Raw genomic sequence first — 25,728 nt, 5'->3', positions numbered from 1 at the left:
CATGATCCCAGAGTCCCGGGATCGAGTCCCACATCGGGCTCCCTGCTCGGCGGGGAGTCTGCTTCTCCCTCTAACCCTACCCCCTCTTGCGCTCTCTCTCTCACTCTCTCTCTCAAATAAATAAATAAATAAATAAAATCTTTAAAAAAAAAAAAAAAAAAGCTGGGATATCTGGCAACCTGGGCCCATCCTTGTGAGGGGCAGCCTCCCCTGAAGAGAGCCATGTTTTCTTCTCTAGTGCACCACGGTCCCCACCCCTGACTCCTCTCTGCCACACCCTCTGGGGGCCAGTCACCACCTACTCTTGGCTCACACCTCCGGCTTCGCTCACCTGGCTGTTCTGCCTGGCTCTGGGGGCACTGGGCTTGTCCCCTGCTGGGGCATTCCAGGATTCCAGGCTGGGGTTCTACTCCAAACAGGGCTGATGCCTTCCTTGAGCTGTCCCTGTGCTGCCATGGCTTCCTTCAATCGGTTCCCACTGCCGTTGGGCCTGGCTGGGGGTCTGTTCTGAGCCAGGGCGACCTGAAGTCAATAAAGGGACGGGGATGGGGGCTGTTGGGAGGTGGCAGAGGCGGGAGAAGGGTGAGGTGGCAGGACAGCCTGTCTGGGAGCGGCGGAAGTGGAAAAGCAGAAGATGGGAAGATGGGGCCGGGGAGGACAGACCAGGAACCTCAGGCCCGGGTGCTGAGGCGGTGAGCGAGTGCAAGAGCAGTCGGAGGAAGCAAGGCAGGGCAAGTGAGGCAGGGGGAGGTGAAGCTGGTGGGCTCCCTAGGCTCCTAGAATCCTCTAATTGCAGACTGGGAATCTGGGAGAAGAGAAGCCCAGACTTCTAGGATCGCCCATTCCGGACTCCCAGGACCCCAGGCTGCAGCCAAGAGGTTGGGTGAGGAGTCCTCACAGGACCATGGCCGCGGGGGGGGGGGGGGGGGGCAGGGTGGGGGCTGGGGCCTGTCCTAGAGGGAGCCTGGAGGGCCTGGAGAGGGCTTCCTCCTGAGCTGGCCCCGGGGGCTCTGTGAGCAAGGCTGGAGCCTGCCCCCAGGGTGTGGGAAGAGGCACCTTGAATTGTGAAGGCCATTCTTGAGCCCTCAGCAAATTAGCAAACCCATGCTCTTCCTCCATCTAGAGCCCCAAACAAAGAGGGGCAGGAGGGCGCCTGGCCCTTTGTTAGGGGAAATTTATTAATATCCGAAATATGCAGCAGCCCTTTCTCTCCACCCGCATTCAAAGCCTTCCCGAACACCTGGGCCTGCATTTGAAAGGCCCTAGGGCTCTTTTATGCAGCCAGGTCCTGCCAGGAGGGGGTGGGTAGCACCAGGAAATCCTTCCAGCCCCAGCTGCACCTGCTCGTAGGCCGGAGAACAGCTGGGGCTGGGGAGGGGAGCTCAGCTGGGTAACCTTGAGCCAGTCTTCCCCTTGAAGGGCCTCAGTTTGTCCGTATATGTACCGGGGGCTGAGTGGCTTCCTCATCTTCACCGCCCTTCCTCAACAACCCCCCCCCCCCCCCACCGCCAGTGCCACAGAGAAATGGGACAGCAAGTGTCAGAAGCCGGGAGAGCCGAGCCTCAGTTCCCTCATACGTCCTACAGAAGCTGGAAAACCCTGTGCTGCCCACCCCCAGGTTCTCAGCAGTAAGGAGAAGGGGTAAGAAGGATGACCTCATTGGTGTTTATTAACAATAAACCAACAGAACATGGATAGGTTGGGGAGACAGCAGGAGAGAAAGAGGGCGCACAGGCCGGCCCAGCTGCATGAGGGTGCCCTGCCCCCCCGGGGGGCACGTTTTCACGCTCCACCCTCATCTCTCAGGGAAGGAGGGACCCCAGGGCAGCCCCTCCCGTGCCTGGGACTGAAGACGCCAAGGCCTCTGGCCACAGGCCTGAGGTGTTGGCTGTCCTTGGCTCCCTGCCTCCATCCTCATGCCCGGGCCCAGCATCAGGACAGCCAGCCATGTGTGCGGACTACCTCCAAGCCTCTTAGTTGCCCTGGTGGGTCCACAGCCAAGGCCAGTCTCCCAACAGTGCCTGGAGCTGGAGGAGACAGTGAGGGCCACCAGAACAGGGAGAAGAGAATGGTGGGGCTTTGGGTCCTGACTACGAGCCCTCACTCCCACCTCTTCACTTGTGTCCTCTGTCCTAATCATGCCCAGGGCTCCCTACACGGGAGGGCACAGGGTCCAGTGAGGAAAGCTGTGGGCCCTTCTCAGAAGTGTGGGTCAAAATAAAATACATTAGTTTCTCTGGGGGAAAGAAAAGTGTGGGGACCTCCTCCTTTCCCCACCCCCACCCCCTCACTCAGGCCACCAGCCCCTCTTGCCTGCCCTCCACAGGCCTCCCACCTCCACCCCGTCCCCTCTAATCCACCCTGCACACTGACCTGATAGATATTCTATCTAAAGCACAACCAGATCATGCAAACCCCTGCCCGCCCCTTGTCCCCTGCTCCCCCTCCCCCTCATGCGTCCTTCCCACCTGGACCCTGCTGTAACCTGGTAACACCTTGACCTCTGCCCTGGGCTTGGGGGGTGGGGCACAGGGGCTACACTGGGGCCTCCACACCCTGCCCTCCTCCTCCTCTCTCCCTCCCAACTTGCCCATCCTCCAGGGCGCTCAGACCCCACCTCCTTCAGGAAACCTGGCCCAGGCACAGGAGCCCACAGGGCTTTTCTCCCACTGCACTTGCTAACCGTCGAGGCCTGGGGCCTCGGGGGCCCGCCCCGCCCTGAGTGTCCCTGCCCAGCTCGAGATTCTGGCTGTTTGAAGTGTGTGGGGACAGACTTTCCTAGAAAAGAGAGGAGGAGTCTGGGCCCTGAACAGAGGAGAGAATGATGCCAACCGCCACATGAGAAAGGAAACTGGTTGGCCAGGCGGCCTGGGGTCCAGTGCCCTCCGCCATGTGACCTCAGGCAAGGCCCTCTCCCTGGCCTCAGTTCACCCATCTGCACAATGAGGACTGAGCTTTGAGTGGGTCTGTGTGCGTGTGGGGAGAAGGTAGACAGAGAGGAGAGGCCACAAGAAAGGACTTGCCCTGGGCACCGGCATCCCCGTGGCGACCCGCCACGGCCTCGGGCCTCTCGGAACCCCACAGGGCACGGCTAGCCTTCGCAGCCGGGCAGGGCCTCCTGGCCCCCGGCCTCTCGCCTCACATCATAGACTCCTCCTCCTCGGCGATCTCGCGGTCCACCTCGATGGCCGTGTTCTCGAAGCTGGTGATGCCCCCGTACTTGCGCATGTGCACCATCAGTGGCTTGGGCGACTGGCTCCCCGCTAGCGTGGCCACATACATGCCAGTCCGGTTCTCCTCCAGCGACGGGCCCCAGTCCATGGCCGGTCGGCTGGCCTGCTGGAGCCGCTGTGGCAGAGCAAGGACAGCGGTGAAATCGGGGGCGGCCGGCGCTCGTGGAGTGCTTCCTGCGGCCGGGCACCCCGCACAGACCTCACCACGTCACCTGGGTCAGCCCCAGCAACAATCCCGGGGGGTGGGGGGTGGGGCCAGGGCAGTGGCACCTCCCCAGGGGAATGAGTCACGTGCCCGGTGAGAGTCCTGCTTGGCCACTCACAAGCCGGGTGGCCTTTGGGCATGGGTTTTAGGCTTTCCATGCTCGGTTTCCCCCTCTGTCACTGGGGGATCGTGATGCCTTCGTAGGGTGGTCAGCAGGCACTGAGATGGAGCACTTAGAGGGGTGCCGGGAACAGGCTAGGATTACCTGCCAGCCAATCCAGGAGCCCACTCTGGGTCCTTTCCCCTAAATGCTGAGTCCTAAGCAGCGGGGAGCTTTGGGGAAGAGCCAGGAGCCGGGAGCACTGCAGCCGGGGTGCTCGCTGACCCTCCAGTGTCTCCCAGTTGGCCTCATTCTGACTCTGATGTCTGCCCTTTCCCTCTCGAGCCCCAGTTTCCACGGAAGGAGGGAGGTGACTAAGGTAATGACTAAGTCTGGACTTTCTAGGGTTCCTCCCTTCCCAAACCACATTCCCAAAGCCCTATGCCCGCCCTCGGGGGAGAAGAGCCCCAGACGCTTGAAGGAGGATAGACGATCAACATTAAGTGGAGCCTACTAGGTGCAGATTCAAGGAGGATAATGTGTGCAGAGCCCTTAGCCTGGGACCCAGCATGGCTCCACACTCAAAGCGTGGTGACACTTACTGAACTGTTGTAGAGCATGTTACCCCCCTGCTCAGAAACCTGCCTGTGGCTTGTCATTTCACTTGGAATAAGACCCAAAGTGCCCACCACGGCCTCTATGTCCTGGGCCCTGTCTACCTACCTGATCTCAGCTCCTGCCACTCTCCTTCCACCCACACCCACTCTGATCCAGTCTTGCTGACCTCCTTGCTGCCTTCAGACATGCCAGCACCCCCCCCCCCCCCGCCTCAGGACCTTTGCACTGATTGTCCTTCTGCCTGGAATGCTCTCCCCTTAGATATCTATATCGATCACCTTGTCAGTTCGGTCAGGTGTCTGTCACCCCCTCAGAGGTCTTCCCGGCCACCCTGGCCAAAATACTTTCCCATCATTCTCTATTCCTAAACTTTGCCTTTGTTTCAGTTTTTTTAATTATTTTTAAAATATAGCACTTACTACTACCTTTGTGTATTTGTTTATTGTCTGTCTCCCACATTAAAATCCAAGCTCCCTGAGAGCAAGCACTTAGATTCGTTCCCAGCTGAACACTAGAGCCTAGACCAACGCTTCTCGACCTGAGTACTCCGGACATTTTGGCTGGAGAGTCCGTGTGTAAGAGCTCTCTGCACACTGAGCAGGGTTTAACAGCATCCCAGCTCTCTTCCCACTGGAAGCCAGTACCACCCGCTGTGCACACCATTCTATTATGACAAGCAAAATGCCTCCAGATGCTACCAAATGGCCTCCGAGAGCAAAATCACCCCCATGAGAATCCCCGGTGTGGAACAAAACATTCACCATGTTCCACTCTGTGCTAAGTGTGGGCTTCTTCGATCCTTACAGTGTCCTTGTGAGGGGGCATTAGGCCTTTCACCCTCCACCCCCACAGATATTATCTGGAAGTCAAGTTCAGCAAGGTTAGTCAACTTGGCCAAGGTCAAACAGGTGACAAGTGGCGATGCTGGGATTTGACCCCAGGCAGTCTGACTCCATCCTAAACTTTTAAAATACTCTGTTTTTCTGCCCTTCACGGTTCTGACAACACTGATGAGCTTCTTTTCTGCTCACAGCAAGCCTTAGGGGAGGGATCACTGTCCTCACTTTAAGGACAGAGAAAAGCAAGGTTCAGAGAGGTGCATTAACTGCTTAGGGTCACACAGCTGGCAAAAGGCAGACCCCGATTTTTCCTAGGGTGTCAGTGCTGGAAGCCCTGGTCTCTGAAGGTCTCCGGAGCCGGGCAAGGACTCCTCTGCAGTGCTCCCCACCCAACAACACGGCCCTGGGCCTGGCGGTTGGTGGCTGTGGCAGCAGGGCAAGAGGGAAGCGTAGCAAGGCTTGGGAACCATGAACTTCCAGGGGGCTGGAGCCCTCTACCCTGAGCAACACTGCTCTCCTCCTTTCCTTTGCAGACACCTTGGCTCTCAAGCAAGGAGACGCATTTCCTTTAGCAGCAAGGTGGGGCTCCCGAGGTTGAGAGCAGGCCAGGGGTTTGCCCCCAGGCACACACACAGCAGTGGCTGGACCCCGGGACTGCCCTGCGGGCTGGTGCTGTGGCCACAACCCACTTCTGCTGGGGAAAGGCTCTGAGACTTTCCAGGGGCAGACATGAGGGTGGGATGAGGGACAGCTGAGGGCACAGTGCAGCTGTATGGGGAGTGGGGGCAGCAGGGTGCTGGCAAACGGGCTGGGGACAATCAGTGCAAAGGTCCTGAGGCGGGGGGGGGGGGGGTGCTGGCATGTCTGAAGGCAGCAAGGAGGTCAGCAAGACTGGATCAGAGTGGGTGTGGGTGGAAGGAGAGTGGCAGGAGCTGAGATCAGGTAGGTAGACAGGGCCCAGGACATAGAGGCCGTGGTGGGCACTTTGGGTCTTATTCCAAGTGAAATGACAAGCCACAGGCAGGTTTCTGAGCAGGGGGGTAACATGCTCTACAACAGTTCAGTAAGTGTCACCACGCTTTGAGTGTGGAGCCATGCTGGGTCCCAGGCTAAGGGCTCTGCACACATTATCCTCCTTGAATCTGCACCTAGTAGGCTCCACTTAATGTTGATCGTCTATCCTCCTTCAGTGGTTGGAGGGGCGCAGGAGGCTTGATTTGTAGCCGATTCCAGTGGTATAAATATTCCCACCAAGATCGATTTCAAACCAGCTCACAACATCCCTGAAAATTTAACAATTAGCTATCATGAGACCGTAGCAGCTGGTTCCAGCATAGTCCTGATGGGATCTGTGGGGTATGGGTCGGGGTCCCCAGGCTCTCTCCAGACCCTAGCAGGCTCACTCAGCTCTGCTCACTATGACAACCTCCCCCAACCAGAGGGACTCCACACCCATGGCCTCAGAAGTGCAGAGTGCAGTGAGGCTCAGAGAGGGCCAGAGCATTGCAGTGGTCACATAGCTTCACCGCACACTCACTGGTCCACTCCCCTCTTCTGAGACCTGCAGATCCCCATGCCCAAACAGCTTGCATTCTCTGTGCTTTCTGGATCTCTTCACAAAGCCTGGCGTGGGCAGGGCTCCCACCATCAATGCATTCCCAGGTCACCCATGGGCTGCAGCCCACCCTCGGGGTCTCTCAATCTTGCCTTCTGACCCTGAGTTCCCATAGGGAAGCTTTGGGCCGGTGACCAGAGTTCCAGTCCTGACCCCTGCCTGACTCACAGTAGGACCCTGGGCCATTCCCTTGTTCTCTCCCCGAGATGTGTGGGCATTGGCCAATATCGGTGGTCTTGGGATTGTGCTCCCCCCGCCCTCAGAGGCCCCACGTGGTGCCAGGGGCCACAGGGGAGGACCCTAAGCCCCCTGAGCCTGCCTCACCCCCAGCAGGTCTGAGAGGATTCATAGCTCAAGCTACTGGTTGGAAAAGCTTGTGAGGCCCTGGGTAAGGTGCCGGGGCAGATGTTCTCTGTTCTAGCAGGTGGGCCGAGGGTAGGGCCCCGGGTCAGGAAGGCCAGGGGCAGACAAGGGCCAGGCAGACTTACCTCCCAGAGCGAGCCCTCCTCCCGGAGCACAGCCACCAACATGCCGGCTGGGATCATGAGGCAGGACAGCAGGCCCATCAGGATGCCCAGCAGCTCTGCCCAGGCTGGGAAACGGTAGCTGCCATACTCCGAGGGCTGGTACTTGACGACGCTATACACGAGCAGGGCCTGCAGGCGGGGGCCCCAGCAGCTCAGTGGGCTCTGGGCAGGCCCCGGGGCTTAGAACAGCCCGGGTCTGAGCTACCTGACGGCCTGACAGAGCCCAGCCCAGAGCTACCCAGTGTCAGAGATAACCCAGTCGTAAGCTGTCTAGAACCTGAGATGGTCCATCCTTGGAGCCTTTGTGAGGCCTGAGACAGCCCAGCTCTGAAGCACCCAGTTCTTGAGATAGCCTGTGCCTGAACTCCAACTCCAAGGCCCAGAAAGCGCAGACATGCACCAACACACCAGTCTAAAGCCCCAGCCCTAAGGCCCTGGCGCCTGGGAAAGCCCCACTCATTTTGCTAACAACACGCGGGGCTGGGCCCAGCAGAGCTACAAAAGCTGGGGGCATCGAGGCGGAGGGGAGTAGACCCAGATCCTGGCGCCCACCCACCCCTCAGCCCGGACAGAGGTCCACTCTGGGCCAGAGCAGCCTTGCCAGACTGAATGCCCAGAGGGGGACCCTACTCTCAGCCCTGGGCCCCATCCCTCCTTCCCACCAGTTACCAGGAGCGTGGCCGGGGACAAGAACAGCCAGCAGGCCCTGAAGTAGAGGCCCGGCTTGAAGCCCAGCATCATGTGGATGTCCCGGCAGAACCTCTGGATGCCTGCGCAGGGGAGGGGAGGAGAATGGCCCCACCAGCAAACCCCCCCCCCCACACACAAGCACCAGCAGCCCCTTCCCCCTCCACGCCACTGCCCCCACTGGAGACCCTGGCCCTTGGGACCCGGGACCCAGTGCAGGGGGGCTCCAGAGTAGACTCCCATCCTCCCACGGGGGGAGCCTCACTCCCTCTCGCACGGCCCCTCTCACCGTACACCCGGGTGACGGCCAGGCACGTGGTGATCACCACCACCATGAGCCCGAAGCTGGCGCTGTAGTCGTCCAGAAGCACCAGCCAATACATGCCTCCCTAGAACACAAGCCACAGCTCTGGGGTTCCCTCACCCCAGTCTTGCTCCCTAGTGCGAGCCCAGGCCAGCGGTGACAGCAAGACAATGACCGTGTGACTGCGGCCTACCTGCCGAGCCCTTTACACACATCATCTTATTGGAGCCTCACAACAATCCTAGATGTAGACCCCATTTTATTGGTGGGAACACAGGCTGAGGAAGGGGAAGCCACTTGTCCTGAGGTCATCTGGTAAGTGGGAGAGCCAGGCTTGAAGCCAGGACTCTGGGCCATAGGCCAGGCTGCCCTTGGGGAGAGGGCCTGGGTTGGGCTAGCTTCCTCCCGAAGAGAAGAAGCAGGTGGCCCAGGGGACAGTCACGGACACTGCTGCAGGCGCTCGGCCTCGCCTCCCCCGCTGGCTGCACCCCCCCCCCCCCCGCAGCACTCACGTCGGTGGTGAGGACCAGCCCCATCAGGTACATGGCCACGCAGATGAGCCCCGAGAACACAGCCTTCTTGGGCCGCAGGTAGTAAGGGAACTCGTCGGTCACAGCTGTCACGATGGTCTCCAGGAAGGCAAACTGGGGGGAGGGGAGGGGAGGGTCGGAGTTCTGCCTCCACCACACGCACATACACACGTGCACGGACACACAAGCTCACACAGAGATACACCCCACACAGACAGACACACATCACACACACACACAGCTACGTCATACACACAGACACGTCGCAGACGGACACACGCACACGCACATCACACACGGACGCACACATCGCACACACACACACACACAGCTACGTCATACACACAGACACGTCGCAGACGGACACATGCACACACACATCACACACGGACGCACACATCGCACACACACACAGCTACGTCATACACACAGACACGTCGCAGACGGACACACGCACACACACATCACACACGGACGCACACATCGCACACACATCACACACACACACAGCTACGTCATACACACAGACACGTCGCAGACGGACACACGCACACACACATCACGCACGGACGCACACATCGCACACACATCACACACACACACAGCTACGTCATACACACAGACACGTCGCAGACGGACACACGCACACGCACATCACACACATCCCCCACAAGGTGCCCGCTGACGCAGACAAGGCTCACCTGGCTATCCAAGCCAAGAGTCAGGAGCATGAAGAAGAAAAGGAAGGACCAGAAGGGTGACAGAGGCAGCATGGTCATGGCCTGTGGGTAGACGACAAAGGCCAGGCCGGGGCCTGGGCCAAGGGCACAAAGGGTCAGCAGCCTGGGGCACGAGGCAGGCCCCCACAGGCACACTCAAACACACATGGTCGCTTCCACCCACGTGGGCACACTAGTTAAGCAAAACTCAGAGATTCACCCTAACTGCACACTTCCGACGCTTAACTCCTAGGACCCAGGCCAGTATACGCTGTCGCTGCTCAATGAACACAGGTGGACAAAATAAATGAATTAATAATGAGTACAGGAAGAAACACAAGACTCAATATAAAACCTCATTTGAATACACTTATGTACACCATCATTCACACAAACAACCCCACTAACACATACGTGGACATGTCCACTGGCACAGACACTGATTCGCATCATCATCTGAACCCTCAGTTCACTTGCACAAGACATCCCTACACGGGAAATGACTCATTTGGACAAGCAAGGCAAGTTACTAAGATGTGACAAAACCTAAGACAATGTCATACAGACATTCATTTATCTCCAGACACAGTTTAATGCACACTCCGTTGCCCTCCCACCCCCTTTGCACTTGGACACCCAGAGACCAGTTAAGATACGTTCATTTGTGTGGGCGCCCATCCACACACTCACTGGATGTAGCCATCCACAACCTTGCTGGTGCACACGTATGTTCCCTCTCCCGGCCCCGGCGGTGCCCAACACACACCCTCACCCCCAGGGCTGGCCCGCCTGCCCACCTGCTTTGGCTACTTGGTCCACGGGCACACCCAGCTCCTGAGACATGTAGCCCAGCACAGAGAAGATGGCGAAGCCAGCCAGGATGCTGGTGATGGCGTTGCCCAGAGTGACGATAAAGGTGTCTCTGCCGGGGGACGTCCGGGCACACAGGTCCAGGCCAGAGCAAGCTGGCCCCGCCCCCAGCCCACAGGGCCTGCCCTGGCCGGCCACTCTCCTCCCTGCTCGGGCCGCGGGGTCTGGGAGGCTGCACTCACCTGTAGATGTTCTGGTGAAACGTGTTATAGGAGGCAAAGGTGAGGAGACCCCCGAAGCCCACACCCAGGGAGTAGAAGATCTGAAGAGCAGCCTCGATCCACACCTGTGGCAGGGAAGGATGCAGATGGAGAGCAAAGAGAAGGGCTGGCACGCCGTGGCCCTGTCCAGAGGGCCACGGAAAGAGGAGGGAGGAGGTGGGGCGGGAGCGAGGCCACAGGTCCAGCTGACGGCGTGGTGAAGAGCCTGGCTCAAAATGACATGGGCCGGGGCAAACCCTGTTCTAGCACTTCCACGGGGGACTCGGGTAAGTCCCTTTCCCTCTCTGGGCCTCAATTTCCCCATCCAGGGTCTAGATGATGGCTAAGCTTGGTCCGATTCTGAAGGAAGTAGTGTCTTATGTGAATTTCCAGTAGATCCATATTGACAACAAGCCCATGGCACCCCTGGAGTTGGGGGGGCCTGGATTTGATTCCAGCTGCCCCGCTTTGCGGCTGTATGGCCTTCGCAAGGCCACATCGCCTCTCTGAGCCTAGGGTCCCCGCTCTGTAAGGCAGGGATAAGAACAGTAGCTCCCTTATAGGGTGGTGGTAAGGTTTAATGACTGCATCCGTGCCAAGTGCAGGGTCAGGCCGTTGGCAGTTAATAAGTAAGAAATGTTCGCTGTCGGCACCACTGTTGCCATCATTACTAATGCCCTCCTTGGGGTTTGGAGTCAGACAGGTCTGGGTTGGAATTCCAGCTCTGCCACCCCCTAGCCGTGTGATCTTAAGCTTATCATTCTTTCAGGTCTCAGTTTCTTCATCTGTAAAATGGAAGAATAATGTCTACCCATTTTTAAGATTTATTTTTTTAGTAATCTCTACACCCAATGTGGGGCTCAAACTCATGACCTCGAGATCAGGAGTCGCACACTCCTCTGACTGAGCCAGCCAGGTGCCCCAGAATAATGTCTAATTTGTAGGACAGTGAAGAATAAGAAATTAAAAAGACATACAATGTTGAGCACAGTGCAGAGCACAGGGTCTGGTACTGGGGGCCCACCACAGGGAGGATTCCTACCCATTGCCCTTTTTTCCCCAGGGAGCCCTCCTCCTTCTACTCTCTGGCTCAGGCCTGACCCCTCCCTCTGCACCGCAGCCCCGAGGACCTCACCTTGGAAGACAACAGATGGTGAAACTGGGGGGTGAGATAGAACTGGATGCCCTTCCAGGCCCCTGGGAGGGTGACTCCTCGGACCAGCAGCATGAGCAGGATGAGGTAGGGGAACGTGGCCGTGAAATACACCACCTGAGAGTGATAAGTGGGAATGGAAGGCCGAGGTGACCTTCCTTCTATCCTGTTCCTCTTCCAGAATTCCCCATCTTACCTAACTCGCAAGCTGAGAACAGCCACCATCCATGATGCTTCTCTTTCCCTCCCTGCCTCCCTCCCTCTGCACATGGATCCCTCTTTAAAGTCCTGTCACTGCTTCTCAAAGCATCCCCAACCCATCCACCCTTTCCAGCTCTGCTCTGCCCTGCTCCAGGCCACCCTCGGCCCTTGCCTGGAGGCCTTGCCTAGGGTTGATGAGAGTCTCCCCCTCCATGTGTCCACTCCCCTTGCCCCCAGCCCATGCAACCCACCCTGTGTGGTCATCCGCCACTGCACATTCCCAAAGCCCCCACCACCCTGAGTCATAGACCCACCTTCCAAGCATTCAACAAACACCCGAGGAGCCTCTTCAAAGTGCCAAGCACTCCGTTAGGATACAAACTTGAGTAACAGGTCCTGTCCTTGGCAAGTTTCCGGTCTGGTGAACCAGCCTGGCCACCACCCATCCTTCCCTCCAAATCTTCCTTCAGGCAGTTCCTCCGACCCCCACCCCCACTCCGACCCCCAACCTCTTCCCCGGCGACGTTTATTCATCCTCTCAGACTCAGTCCATGCCCTGCTGCCTCCTCCAGGAAGCCCTCACCCCTCCCAGCCCCTCAGGCCTCTAGGACCTCCCGGGCCTCACCTTGCCCGAGGACTTCACGCCCTTGAGGATACAGAGGAACACGATGACCCAGGCCAGCAGCAGACAGAGGCAGAGGTTCCAGCGGATCTCCCCGGGACTGCCAATGCCCCGGCTGCCTTGGATGTGGAGGACATAGCGGCTGTGGGAGAGGAAGATTGGAGTGTCCTCTGGTCAGCCTGCCACACTCCGTGGGCATGGGGTAAAGCTGTGGCCAGCAAGGTTACTATTACTGGTGTCAGCACCATCTCGATTATCAGCTGGCGTTTACCCAGCATGATTATCCGATAGGCTGGGGCGCAATTTATACCTTCCTTCCCTTAATCCTCACAACGACCCTCAGAATGCTATTCCCATACCCACTTCAAAGATAAAGCACCAGAAGCCTAGTACATTGTGTAAGGTCACACAGCTGGTCAGTGCAGAGCTGGAATTAGAAGCCGGGGTCCACCTAACACCAGCACCTGGACTTGGCCTTCCAGGTGCACGCTGAGCCCCCTGGGGACCCTGGCGCATTCCTGCCCCCTGTCCCTCCCACCCCATCCCCAGCAGCTCGGGGCCCTCCCAGACAGCTGCTGGGCTGGCAGTGGTCTGACCTCCAGTACTCTTCGCTGGGGCTGACGGTGCTGGTGAGGTTGAGGGGCAGGGCCCCATTGCCATCCTTGGAGCCTCTGTGCTCAAGGCAGAGGTCCGTGTTCCACCAGTTGCCACAGTGCTCCCAGGGCAGGTTGCTGGTGAGGGAGGCGAAGAGGTAGAAGAGGACGTAGGCGATGATCATGTTGTAGTAGATGGCCACCAGGCCTACGATGAGCAACATGGCCGCGCCGGCACCTGGGCGTGGGGGAGAGGGGGCTGCCCTCAGGTCAAGCCTTCTGCAGGCCAGGCTGTGTGGCCTCGGGAAGCCATCCCCTGTCTGGGCTTCACTTCCCTCTTCCTAGAGGCTGGGTCATGGAGGACAACCTCCCTGCCTCCCCCCGGGCCCAGGCCCCTGCCGGGACTATGAGGCCTCACCTTTGAAGAGGGGGCTGATTTTCCAGACGGCCAGGGGTCCCAGGCTGGAGAACTGGCCCAGAGAGAGCTCGAGGAAGAAGAGGGGGATGCCGCAGACGGCCAGCATGAGGAAGTAGGGCACGAGGAAGGCGCCTGTGCGGAGGAGGAGGGCGGTCGGGGGAAGGTCTCAGGTGGGTCGGCTCCCCTAAAGCCCAGCTCCAGCCCCGCCCCTCTCCTGATGGCAGACGCCTGCAACCCCACGGAGCACTTCTCCTGTGGATGGACCAGATCACGGAGGGCTACAGGGGCTCGTGGGGCTTTACCCTCCTCTGCAGCCCCAGCGCCCAGAGCAGGGCTGGGCTCAGAGCAAACACTGAGTGACTGAAGGAATATGAGTGAATTCCCTGCCAAAGAAAGCGCAAACTCCTCAGTAGGAAATGAACGTGCTCGGGATCTGGCCCCAATAGACCTCCCCCTGTCCTCTCTGCCATGCCACCTTAGGGGCTTCTGGCTGCCACCAGTGGTCGCATGTGCCCAATACCCCTCCCCATTTGCTTCCCCTACTGACAGGCAGCTCCTTTAGAAGACTGCCCCCCACTACAGGGCTCTGGAAGGGCTGTCAGTCACACCCGCCGCCCCACCCCCCACCCCCTCAGGGGCCGGGCTCCCAAGGGGGGACAGTTAGAGACCTTCCCTGCCGGTGCATATAGCGACACCCAGAGAGCGCAGCTCTGAGGATGAAGTCATTGTAGAGTTGTCTGTGGCCACCCGCCACCCAACTGCAAGGAGGGAGCCGGTCCCAGGAGAAAATGAGGTCAGCACCCAGAGAGAAACAGAACTGGGAGCCAGGGAAAGGGAGAGCCCACAGAACTGTGGCCATTACGGAGTTCCTAGAGCATCAGACACCAGCTCCAGTCCCACACTTCCCGGTCACGGCCATTCATCTTGTCCTCGCCTGATCCCCTCCTGTTTGGATTTCTGCCACTCTGCCAATAGGTGCCTCTTCCATGAGTTTGGCAGAGACGGGAGGAGGCTTCGAGGGTGGGCAGGAGCACACTGGCTCTGGGGCAGGTAGTCCTGGAGGTGGAATGTTGGGTCCAGCCACCGGGCGACCTTGGACAAGGAACTTGGCCTCTCCAAGCCCCGGCTGTCACATCAGGACAACCGTGCCCACCCAGGAGGGCTGTCATCAGGGTTAAATGCCTGGGGCTGGCAGACGGTAAGTGCTCAACGCCAGCTATTGTTAATGAGACTCAGAACAGTCACTTGATGGTGAAGCACGGACAACAGAGGATTTATTTAAGATAGGATGGGCTTCGTGTTTGTAGTCTGAACGGAAGGAACCAGGAGAGGAGGACAGATCGAAGATTCACAAGCGGGAAGGACTGGTGGGTGGGGGGAGGAGGGCGGGTGGGAGAACTGTGAGAGCACGGTGATCGCTGCCAGGTGGGTACAGCCTGCTGTCATGAAGCAGAGGCAGCTTCTCTGCCCATCACTCAGGGCCCGGGAAGTGCCCAGGCTTCAGGGGAGAGGAGAGGAGGTATCCACCCTGGGCATGAGAGGGGGAGGAGGGGTTTGGGTGATGAAAAAACACAAGGCAGAGAGAGCTCACTTCTCCCAGCCCCATGTCACTGCTTTCGGTGAATTCTGCTCAAGGCCATAGGAGATGGTGGCCAAAGCCACTGAAAACCTCACTCCACCCCAAGTCTTGGCCTACAAGCCTAGACGCCCCTCCAGCAGGCCCTCCGGCCCCTACCTCCTCCGTTGGTGTAGGCCCGGTAGGGGAAACGCCAGACATTGCCCAGGCCCACACAGTAGCCAATGCAGGACAGCAGGAAATCCAGCTTGCCTGTCCAGTTCCCCCGGTCGGCGGCGAAATCCACGTCCAGGTCTACATCACCCTGGTCACTGGGGGTCATCAGCAGGTCTGGGGTAATGGGCTGCCGGTAAAAGAGACCAAAGAGGTGAGGCCAGGTTGGAACTCTGACACAGCCCCACCCCACCCCCAAAATAAGATGAAATCAAACAGGGCTGAATGCAAATATACTCTACGGGTTGAGAAAATCAACTGCTCTTAGCTGGGCTAATATGTCATTTGCAGGAGCTCCTTGGGGTGGCTGGTCACTACAAATTTATGAGGCCAGCAGGGTGGCTCAGGTGGTAAGAAAGCCACCTCGATCTTAGTTCGGTTAACAGAGAGGTCAAATCAAGGGATGGTCCTAGGTTGATGATGACAACGATGATGATCTTAATAATAGTTACCATGTCTTGAGCTCTTACTATGTGCTCAGTGCACTAAATGTTTTACCATTCTCAAAGCCTATGAGCTAAGTACTTGTCTAAGTGCTGTTTCAATCACGAGGACCACTGAGGCTCAGAGAGGGGTCACGACATAGCCGAGGTTTTAGAAGGCTGGCTGGTGGAGAGCTAGCTCTCACGCCCAGCGCTTCCCAGCACTGAAGCCCGTGTCTTCAACCTCCGGTGCTGGCCTTTGCTACTCCGTTCCAGGCACCGCATTTTAAGAAAGACACAGATAGCTCGGAGCATGTCTACAGGGCAGATGGCCAGAAAGGACAGTGTTCTGTTCGGGAGAAACAGTGACAGGAGGACAGGGGAAGAAGTGGGGGCCCTCAGCACAGAAAGAAGAGGACTTGGAGGGAACACGGCCTCCCCCGAGGGAGGAATTCGACTTCTGCTCTCATGGCTCAAGGAGGCCTACGGAGGACTGTGAATTTTAGTTCATGAGCAGGAAGAGGCTACTGAGTTCGGATCTATCTCACAGAAGTCATAATCTTCTTGTCCCTGCAGGAGAGAGGCAGGCACAGAGGGGAGCGGCAGCCAGCTGTCCCTAAGATCCCTGCCTGCGATTCAAGGAGGGTGGGGAAGTCCACTGGGCCTTTTCCCTCCAGCCTGGGGCTGGGAAATGGAGGCCCTCCCCCAGCTGCTTGAAATGCTGGCTGGGGGTAATGAACTGGTGGCCCAAGCTGAGGGCCTGCAATGAAGCCCAAAGATACCAGGCTAACTATCTAAAATTCAGAGAGCATAAATAAATAAAATCTTTTAAAAAAAAAAAAAAAGGGCGCTTGGGTGGTTCAGTTGGTTAAGCGGCTGCCTTTGGCTCAGGTCATGATCCTGGAGTCCTGGGATCGAGTCCCGCGTCAGGCTCCCTGCTCAGGGGGGATTCTGCTTCTCCCTCTGACCCTCCCCCCGTCATGCTCTCTCTCTCTCTCATTCTCTAGCTCTCAAATAAATAAATAAAATCTTTAAATAAATAAATAAATAAATAAAATAAAATTCAGAGAGCAGTTCCCCCAAAGTGTCTCCTGGAATGGGTCAGAAGAAAGGGGCAGCCATGCCCTTCCCACTTGCCTCTGAAATTCACACCCATAACAGAGAAGGACGGAGCTGCAAAGAAGGCCAATTGTCCAATAACATCATGGTTCTGAGAGAGGAGAAAGGACCCCCTGCTTCTGCTGAGGAATGGTTGTGGGAAAACAGTGATACCTCTGGACTGGGAGTCAGGAGACTACAATTCTAGTCCCAGGTCTGTGCCACTTCAGGGTGTGACTTGAGGAAAGAGTTTTCTGAGCCTCAGTTTCCCCATCTCTACACTGAGGGGATTGAATAAATCGGTGTTTCCAAAAAATACAGCCCTTGGGATGCTCATGGGTGCTCAGTGTAAGAAAAGGATTCTTGAGTCAAAGAAGTTTGGGGAACACTGGGTTAACACAAAGCAAAATAGTTTTCTTTGCTGCAGGACTTGTCAGATCCTTTAATGCACCAATAACCCACTGTGACTGACTAGAATAGACAGTATTCTGCAATTCTATTTAAGAAAAGGATTTTAAGAAGCTATAATGCTGAGATTTACTGAGAGAAATGTAGGTCTATCTGTTAGTCTTCTGGCTCTAATGGTCTGTGAGGCAAGCTTCACCAGAGACTCCCCTGGAGACACTTGCAGTGGTTGAAGACCAGATCGGGTCCTAGCACGGGGACTTGGTAATTGTCTACTGACCAGATATTTTTTCCCCCTAAAATTGCCCTTCCTGACACCAGCCAAGTAGGTGTCTACACACAAATTGGGTGGTGACAGAGGAGGCTTTGCAGGGGATTTGTCCTATGAGCATTGCCGGGATAAAGACGGTGAAAGGAGAGTGCAGGTGTCATAGGACTGGAGGTGTCTGGGTGCAGTGACAGGGTCGAGGCAACGGGTTTGGGGGGGCAGGATGGGGGTAACAGTCTTGGGTTGGCTCCCAGTGACAGTGGCGACCATGGTAATGATCCTGCCTGAGGCTGACTACTGGCCAGAGGGGCAGTGGTAACAAGGACAACCTGGCATAATTATGGGTGATGGCGATGCTGGCGATAATGAACGTGAACAAGCCGCTTCTCCAGTAATTGGGCTTGCGGTGATCTCAGACATGCTGGGCTGAGGGTAGTAGCAGCCCCCGGACCTCTCTGAAACCCGCACCCGCCCTCTGATACCCCTTTCCACAAGGTTCCTCCCCAGCTGGGTGAGCATCGGCCCTCTGGAATCACTCCCTGCCAGGTGAGCTCCAGGAGGGATGGGGGAGCCGCCAGTTGACACTGGCCCCTGATATGGGGTAGTGTGGCAGGCTGGTCACCCTGTGAGCCCCCCCAGCCCTGTTCAGGCCAGCTGGCAGGAGGGCCCAGTAATGAGGTTCCTCTGATCCCTCCTGAGAAGCTGCTGCCCTTTCTCTGCTCACAGAGCAGTCCCGGCTCTCTGTTTCCATGGTAACAAGAGTTCCAAGAGCAGGATGCTGCCAGCTCTCCTGTCCCTCTCCTCCCCCCAATCAGAGGGAAAGCCTGCTCTTGCCCCAGGGACAGGGGATTGGGTCCTCCAAAGATGAGCCAATCCCAAGACCACCTGGAGCCCCCAACCTCACCATGGGGTGAATCCCAGGAGGCTGGCACGGAGAGGATGTGACTGGCTGGGAGACAAGTAACCAAATCAATGGGGCAGGGTTGGAAGCTTAATGAGTCGCTTCACACTTGGGTCTGGGTGTGAAGATCCCACCCCTGATTCCCCCACTGCCTATCCCGACTCACGCAGGAACATAATACTGAGTTTGCCAGACCTGCACCCCCTCTTTTAGGGACCAACAGATGTAGGTCCCCACCAGCAGTGGCAGGTGCTGGAAGAGGTTAGCCTGCCCCAAGCCAAGACTCTCATACCTTCTTCAGGTATACCGGCTGAGAGAGACAATAGAAATCTGGAGTCCAGCTTCATCACTGTGCAGATGAGGAAACTGAGTTTCAGGGAGGGGAAGGGCTGAGCCCAAGGTCAAATAGCAAGTTAAGGGCAGAGCAAGACCAGAATCCACACCCCTGACTTTCAGCCCAGTGTTCATCTCTAACAACGCTGCTCCTTTGCCAATACCCGGCATTTCCTCCCTCCCTGCCCCCTTCACTTGAGACCAAGGGAGAGGACACTGAGGCCAGGTGGCCCCACCCCTGCCCTGTTCGCCCTAGGTCACTCAGCCCATATTTAGGAAAGCAGCAAGCTGCATCCTCCATGTCTGTTTTCTCCTTGTCTATAAAGTAGGGATAACAAGACCTAGCCCCTAGAATTTTTGGAGGATTACATGAGATAAGGCTTTACAGAACATGGCTATTTACACACTGTATGGCCCTGTGGCAGTGAGGGGCAGGAGCTCTTGTGGGGAGAGAAAGGAAAGAGGAGAGACTAGGAGAATGGAAAAGAATGGTGGGCAGGACCCAAGAAGACCCAAGAGACCCACAAATGGCCCCAAGAAGTCATTCACGTCAGTAAATAAAAAAGACCCACTTATCACAACGGTTCCACGCCCAGCTGCACAGGGGCAGAAGGCTTGAATGGGGGTGGGGGGGGTCAGTGACACCAGCCCCTGTGAGTTCTCTCTCCCATTTACATCTACCAGCCCCTGTGGGGTCACCACATACCCCAAACCCCACTCAGGGGCCTGCTTTGGTGCCTTGATCCTGGAGCTGGATCGGCAAATGACAGTCCAGGTTAGAGAATGGACTTGCCCAAAGTCACAGGGGGGGTGGCATCTGCAGAAAGAGTGCCCAGGAGTTCTGACTCCTTGGCTAGGAATTTCACTTTTAAGCCAAAAGCAAGAAACCTTGACCCAAGACTCTCCCTTCCCGCACCCCCACAGGCTACTTGGCTGGGAGGTCTAACTAACCCCACAGGAGAAGTGGGGAGGGGCTGCGATCTCAGCCCAGGGCTCCAAAAACACAGATTTGTCCGCCTCTCCCATGCCAGCTTCCACCCTACCCCCATAGTCCTTGGGTCTCCTATTTCCTTCCTCCTTGCTTTTGCCTCCGGTCAACCCTGCCGATGGGGTCTTAGCAGGGAAGCTAAAGGTGGTGGGGAGGAAGCAGGTGGTGGCCCCCGCAGGGCAAAAGCACCGGCAAGAAAGGCAGCGTCCCCGCTGGTTCTCCGAGGCTGCTTCAGTGTGGAGCGCACGGATGAGGACCAGGGCGGCTCCCCGCCCCCCACCGCCCCGAAATTAGTCCAGCTCAAGGCTGGCGCTCAGCTATTCTAACACCCCCAACCCCAATCAGCCCCTGGGGGAAACGGGTGGGGGACTGGGAAAGGGCGGGCGCCTGGCCCCAGCCACCCCTACCCCATGCCTCCTGGGGTTGCAGACACCTGTTCGAAGGACCTGGCCAAATGAACCCCAGCCCCATCACACAACACCCCGACCCCGGGATGGGGAAGGCCAAGTCGCCACCCGACAACGCCCCCACCCCCCCACCCCCGCCGCAGGCTGTGACCCCGCCCCTCCTTGCAACCTAGCTCAGCCCGGCCTCCCCAGGAGCCCCAGCCGGTCCAGGTGTCCTCTCCGACCCTCCCGGGGCCTGGATGGGGCGGGCCTCTGCACCCCCAGGTCAGGTGTGCCCCCGTCCCCGTGTGCGCCCCCGTCCTCCTGCCCTACCTTGCGCTGGTGAGCTCCCTGGAGCTTCTTCATCCTGGAGGGCGGGTTGCCGGGGCTTCCCGGCTTGGCTTCCCCTGAGAGCAGAGAGCGAGCGAGGGAGCAGAGATCGCGCCGCCGGCAGGCCGCCGCGACTTTGCCTCGGCGGCTCCCGCGCACCGGCTTGGGGTGGGGGGCGCGGGCGCGGGCGCAGGCGCTGCGGTCTGTCGGCTGCGGGCGTGGGGCGTGGGGCGCGGGCCGGGCGCTGCGAACGCCCGAGCCTGAGGAGGGGGGCACCGCTGCGCCCGCGGAGACACCCAGACAGACAGGCTGACGGACCGACAGCCGGGGGATGCGCGCGCCCCCGCACGCAGAGCTGCGGATTGGAGGGGCCCCGAGCGCGGGAGGAGGGGGTCCGCGACGGAAACCCTCGGAGGTCTGGAGTCCTCGGCCACCGTCTCCTGCGTGACCTTGGGCAAGTAACCTGCCCTCTCTGGGCCTCCCTTTCCCCAGTTGGGCGAGGAGAGAGGCAGGCCACGTGCGTGAGCACTAAGGGCCGGGTCCTGGGTTTCAGCGATCGAGTGCCTCCTTTGCTGTGTGACCTTGCCCACGTTACTTAAGCTCGCTGCGCTTTTCCAGATGAAAGATGCCTTTTCATCTGGAAAATGGGGATAAGGATCTTACCCCCCTTACAGTGATGTGAGGAATCCAGGGAGATTGTGCATAGAAAACATGTAGTACAGGGCCTGGCACATAGTAGGGGCTCAGCTGACACTTACTGACTGTGAGTTGCCCCCTCCTGCCACAAAAGGAACAGCCGACATGAATCGAATATGTATTCAGTCGTCCAATCTACCAATATTTATTATGCCAGATCCCGGGCTAGGTCTTATTGTCTCAACACAGTGACCTGGAGAGACAGATGGCATCATCCCTATTTTACAGATGAGGAAACTAAGTTCCTCACTCAAGGTCACAGAGTTTGTGAGTGACACCAGTGACAGAGTCAGGCCCCATGGACCTTCTAGGTGGTCTGGAACATTTCTCCTTTTGCTGGGATGAAAGAGATACAGGGAGGTTTGGGCAAGAATAGACAGAGCAAGCGTCACCGTGTTGTTGTGATGGCTTGTGACTTAGATCATGAGCACCTGGGTTCCTCTCCACCCGCAGTATGACCTTAGGAATGTTATCATTTCACGTCTCTAAAATGAGCCATCAGCGACTCCGGGCCTGACCGACCTCTCAGGACCTTGTGAGGGTTCGTGTGAGCTTGTGACTAGGAGGGGAAATTATTAGCTACAGTGTTCAAACCCACTGGTCTGGTGTATGCTAGCGCACCTGGCATATGCATTGTAGATCAATCCCTTTCACTCACAAGTGTCCCAGTTCAGACACTAAATCATAGGGTTGCCCTACCATTAACCAACATGGGGAAGTCTTCGGGGAGAGTGAGGATAAGGGCATGCTGCCTCTCATACCCCTGGAGCCTGGAAGGAGGCAAGAAGGGTTTAAATCGAAGTACAGGCCCCGGAAAAGGGCCTGGCTGGGTCCTGGGCCCGCCTCTCCTCCCGAGGTCCCACCCAGCTGCTCCTTCCTTTAAGCCTGGCCTCAAAGGGCAGGCCAGGGGCTCTCCAGATGCAGGAGGAAGGAGCCCTTTGGGCATGAAGGTGAAGGGAAGGAACATTCATGAAACCCTACTGTGTTCATTGGATGAAGGCTTATATCCAACATCTGTTTTATAACTCTTTCCAGCAGCCTGAGAAGACAGGTTTGGGCATCCCCAGTTGCACCTGAGGGAAGGGTCTCAGAGGAGTGAAGTCATATACCTAAGGTCACACAGAGCACGGAATCTCTGGGCTTTGGAGAGGGCAAAAGCCCGTGGCTCCCGAATCCAAGAAGGCCCGGGCAGGAACCACCCCCCCCGCCCCTCCCCCAGGGCCTGTCACCACTTCTCTCACCGGACAGGGTGCAGCTTTGCTGAACAACCCCGTCATTAGACAGTGGGTTTCATTAGACCCTATGGAAGGTCCAGAGAACCACAGGAAGAGGGAATAGAGGTGAGGCATTGGCTCAAGAGTCCTGGAAGACTGGCCTCTTTATGGCACCTTCCCAGTTGCACCTGCTTCCCCCAGATTCAGCCCTGGGGGGAGCCAGCCTTGTGGTCGTGGGAGGGAATAGGACTGGATCTTTTTTTTTTTTAAGATTTTATTTATTTATTTGTCAGAGAGAGAGAGAACGAGCAGGGAGAGCGCAGGCAGAGGGAGAGGGAGAAGTAAGCTCTCCACTGAGCACAAAGCCCAACACGGGACTCGATCCCAGGACCCTAGGATCATGACCTGAGCCGGAGGCAGATGCTTAACTGACTGAGCCACCCCGGAGTCCCAGGACTGGATCTTTACTTTAGCCTTCCTCAAGCAAACATATCATGGGTGACCACTGAACATCAGTGGCAGTCACTGGGGCTGTGAGTGCAAATGGGTCCAGGCTCATACTTTTCAGATGGGGAAACTGAGGCCCAAAAAGGCAGAACTAAAAAAAAAGAAAAGAAGAAGAAGAAGGAGGAGGAGGAGGAGAAGGAGGAGAAGGAGGAGAAGGAAGGAGAAGGAGGAGAAGAAAAGGCAGGACTTGTACAATTACCGCGTGAAGCAGAGGTGGGGTTGTCCTGGCATCTAGGAGTCTGACCCCACTCAGGCTCTGCCCTCCAGATCACACCTTTCTGCCATCCTCTGCCCTATCACTGCAACCCTTGTTAGAAAAGTCTGGTCTTCCTCAAACAAATAAACAAAACCCCAGCATCTTCTAGAAGATATTGTCCACATAAGCCCACCTGCCCACTGAAGCCCCAGTCTTATGATCATACAACTGGCCACGAGTTCAGCCACCAAGCACGTTTGACACCGTCCCCTCTCGCTTATCCCAGAGCAAGTTTGGGTAGTACTGGGCAGAATAACTACTTAGGAATCCTAACCAGTAAATCATCTATCTCCCTTCCCCCTTCCCACCTCTCTCTCTCTATTTTTCCTGGTCTCACATCAAACCAGAATGGAGATGTGTTGCTGATTTAAGGAAAGTGTTAGATGAAAATGTACTTCCTTTTATTATATAGGGAGATATTTTTAAATGCATATAAATAAACATTTTTAATTTGCTAAAACGTTCAGACTTTATCGCTGCAGAGCATGTGTTTTGCTACACCAGCGAGTGGCGACTGTGAAAAATGAGGAATCAGACTGCTAGTCCATCTGGTATGATTCAGAGAAAGTGGCTCCGGAGCAGCCGCACTGGGACGGATTGCCCTCCAAAGCTGCCCTGTCCGAGGCCGGCTCTGCATCCCATTGGCTGGGCACCCCATCCACCCGGAGCCGGGCTGGTTTCCTTGGAGCTCCGCAGTCCTCCTGCCCCCCATCATAACCCGTTACACATGCATGCACACACATGAACCCTGGGCGGCAGGAGACCTCCCTTACTCCTCATGCTGGGCTGAGTCCTCCCCTCCAGCTGAGCCACGGCCCTCTCTGCTCTGCCCACACCGACCCCTTGGCAGTCGATGGGATTGGCTCCTCCACAGACTGAGGCTCTTGGCGCGGCATTAGGGGTCTACAGGGGAAGTTGCATGCAAAACATAGTGCTGATGTGCATGCTTCTGATTTGCTAGAGGCCATGACCAGGCCATGGGCCTTTGAGGACCAGGCCAAGCCATATCTGACATTTGTCTGGACCCCCGGTCTCCAGCACCTGCTCAGGGCCCGCCACCTGGGGGAGGGTGGCATAAAATTGCTATACGCAAAATAGAAGCAGTAGCGGCTATTCCTGACAGGAAGCCTGGAATACCTCTTAGCACTGGGTCGGCTGCTGGGTCTGATGGGACATGAGGGGTCCCTTTCCTGAGCCATAACACTCCGGGCTCCGGTGGAACTCTCTGAGTGATAGGGAGCTCACTACTCACCAGGCAGCCCGTGACAATGCTTGGAAGTCATTTGAGATCAGAGTTTCCTCTTTCCTGGAGCTCAGACACCAAATGACAGGCGATCACCAACCCACCTTGTGGGCCCCACCCAGCTCCCTGACCTCCCATGTCAGCAGCAGCTGCAGCTGACCCAGCCTGCCAGGCCTGGCCGCTGACCTCCTGCTAGACAAGAGGTTGTCCTGTGGCTGGGGACAGGCTTGTCCTGCCTCAGACCTCCCAGGCCGCCATCTGCCCTCAGCACTGGGGGGCGGAGGGAGGGGGGGATAAGGGTAGTTAGAACATTAGGCAGACCTGTAGGGATACAACAGCCCTGTGAGCAGGTGGCCAAAACACAGCACCTACCCTGTGCTAAACACAATTCTGAGATAGGTTCAAGGATTTTATTTCCATTTGACAAATGAGGAGGCCGAGGCTCAAAGAAGCTAAGTGACTTGCCTGAAGTCTCGGAGCTGGGAGGCACTAAACTGGAGGCCAGGCTGTCTGACGCTGGAGCCTGGGGCCGAACATTGAGTCCCCCCAGCCCACAGCATCCCCATACTCCGGAGTGTGTGATGTTCACTGGGGTGCTGGCAGGTGCTAGTAGGGGGCTCCTGGGTGGCAAAGCATGGAGAATGCTGGATTTAAGAAAATTCAAGGGGTTTCTTTGCTGTGGGACTTGTCAGAGCCTTTGATGTGTTAATGTACCACCAGGACTCCCCCAGAAGGGTTGCGTCTGCAGGACTTCCCAAACTTACTGGACCTGAGTCACATTTCTTTTTGGTAAATGAACTCCTCAGTTTTACAGATGGGGAAATGAGGCCCAGAGAGGGGAAGCAGTTCAGCCGGGGTCACACAGCAAGTATTTGTGAAGATCAGAAAACCATATCCACTCTGCCAACCACCCTCCCACCAACCCTCTTCCTCTGCTCTTGGAACCATAGTCCTTTCCCTGGCACCACCTTTCTCCCATGCCGTAGATGCCCACCATCTGCGGGGAAGCTGCGGGGCCTCCCAGGCCACCAGCAGGAGGAGAGAGGGAAGTGCCTACTGCTCTTCAAGGGCTAGTGTGGGGCTGGAGCCACCTTGTGCTTTGTTGTCATGTGTCCCGGGAGCAAAGGGCAGACAGGCAGGCTACACACACTTTTTTATGGCTGGGCCACATCCCAGAACAGTAAACAGAGGGGCGGGCAGCTGGCACCAGAGCCTTCGAGAGAGCAAAGGCCCCAGGGGGCAGACTCCTGCCCACCTCTGGAAGGGAGCTGAGAACAGTAGCTTTTCTCAGGAGTTTTAAAACATCATACTTCAAGTTCCTATTGTTCATGTTCTTTTTTACCATTCCCCCTTTGTTGGCCTGACAGCACCTACTAGATCTTTAGGCCTCAATCCAAACATCACCTCCTCCAGGAAGCCTTCCAGACTTTCTGCCATAAGCTGGGAGCCCACTCTGGG

General features: G+C 57.1%; 1 protein-coding gene across 1 annotated transcript; it reads right to left on the bottom strand.

The window, feature by feature from the left end:
- Positions 1–1,645: 1,645 nt before the first annotated feature.
- SLC6A7 (solute carrier family 6 member 7) lies at positions 1,646–20,545 on the bottom strand. The gene is made up of 14 exons (XM_036113579.2): positions 20,358–20,545; positions 15,170–15,353; positions 13,435–13,566; positions 13,020–13,254; positions 12,427–12,565; positions 11,583–11,717; positions 10,430–10,533; positions 10,175–10,299; positions 9,360–9,472; positions 8,641–8,772; positions 8,114–8,213; positions 7,807–7,907; positions 7,099–7,266; positions 1,646–3,348 (listed from the first exon to the last, which is right to left on the bottom strand). The coding sequence occupies exons 1-14, from the start codon at positions 20,388–20,390 to the stop codon at positions 3,139–3,141; spliced, it is 1,911 nt and encodes a 636-aa protein (XP_035969472.2). The 5' UTR covers positions 20,391–20,545; the 3' UTR covers positions 1,646–3,138.
- Positions 20,546–25,728: the final 5,183 nt, after the last annotated feature.

This window comes from Halichoerus grypus, chromosome 2, assembly GCF_964656455.1.
Source record: "Halichoerus grypus chromosome 2, mHalGry1.hap1.1, whole genome shotgun sequence".
Taxonomy (NCBI): domain Eukaryota; kingdom Metazoa; phylum Chordata; class Mammalia; order Carnivora; family Phocidae; genus Halichoerus; species Halichoerus grypus.
This window is presented reverse-complemented; position numbering and strand designations above follow the sequence as displayed.

Coding starts and splice junctions, on each gene's coding strand:
- SLC6A7 (XM_036113579.2), bottom strand. CDS start 20,390: ATGAAGAAGCTCCAGGGAGCTCACCAGCGCAAG. Junction 10,534..11,582: donor ACCATCTGTTGTCTTCCAAG/GTGAGGTCCTCG, acceptor TCCCTGCCACAG/GTGTGGATCGAGGCTGCTCT. Junction 8,214..8,640: donor GGCTGGTCCTCACCACCGAC/GTGAGTGCTGCG, acceptor CTTGTGTTCTAG/GGAGGCATGTATTGGCTGGT.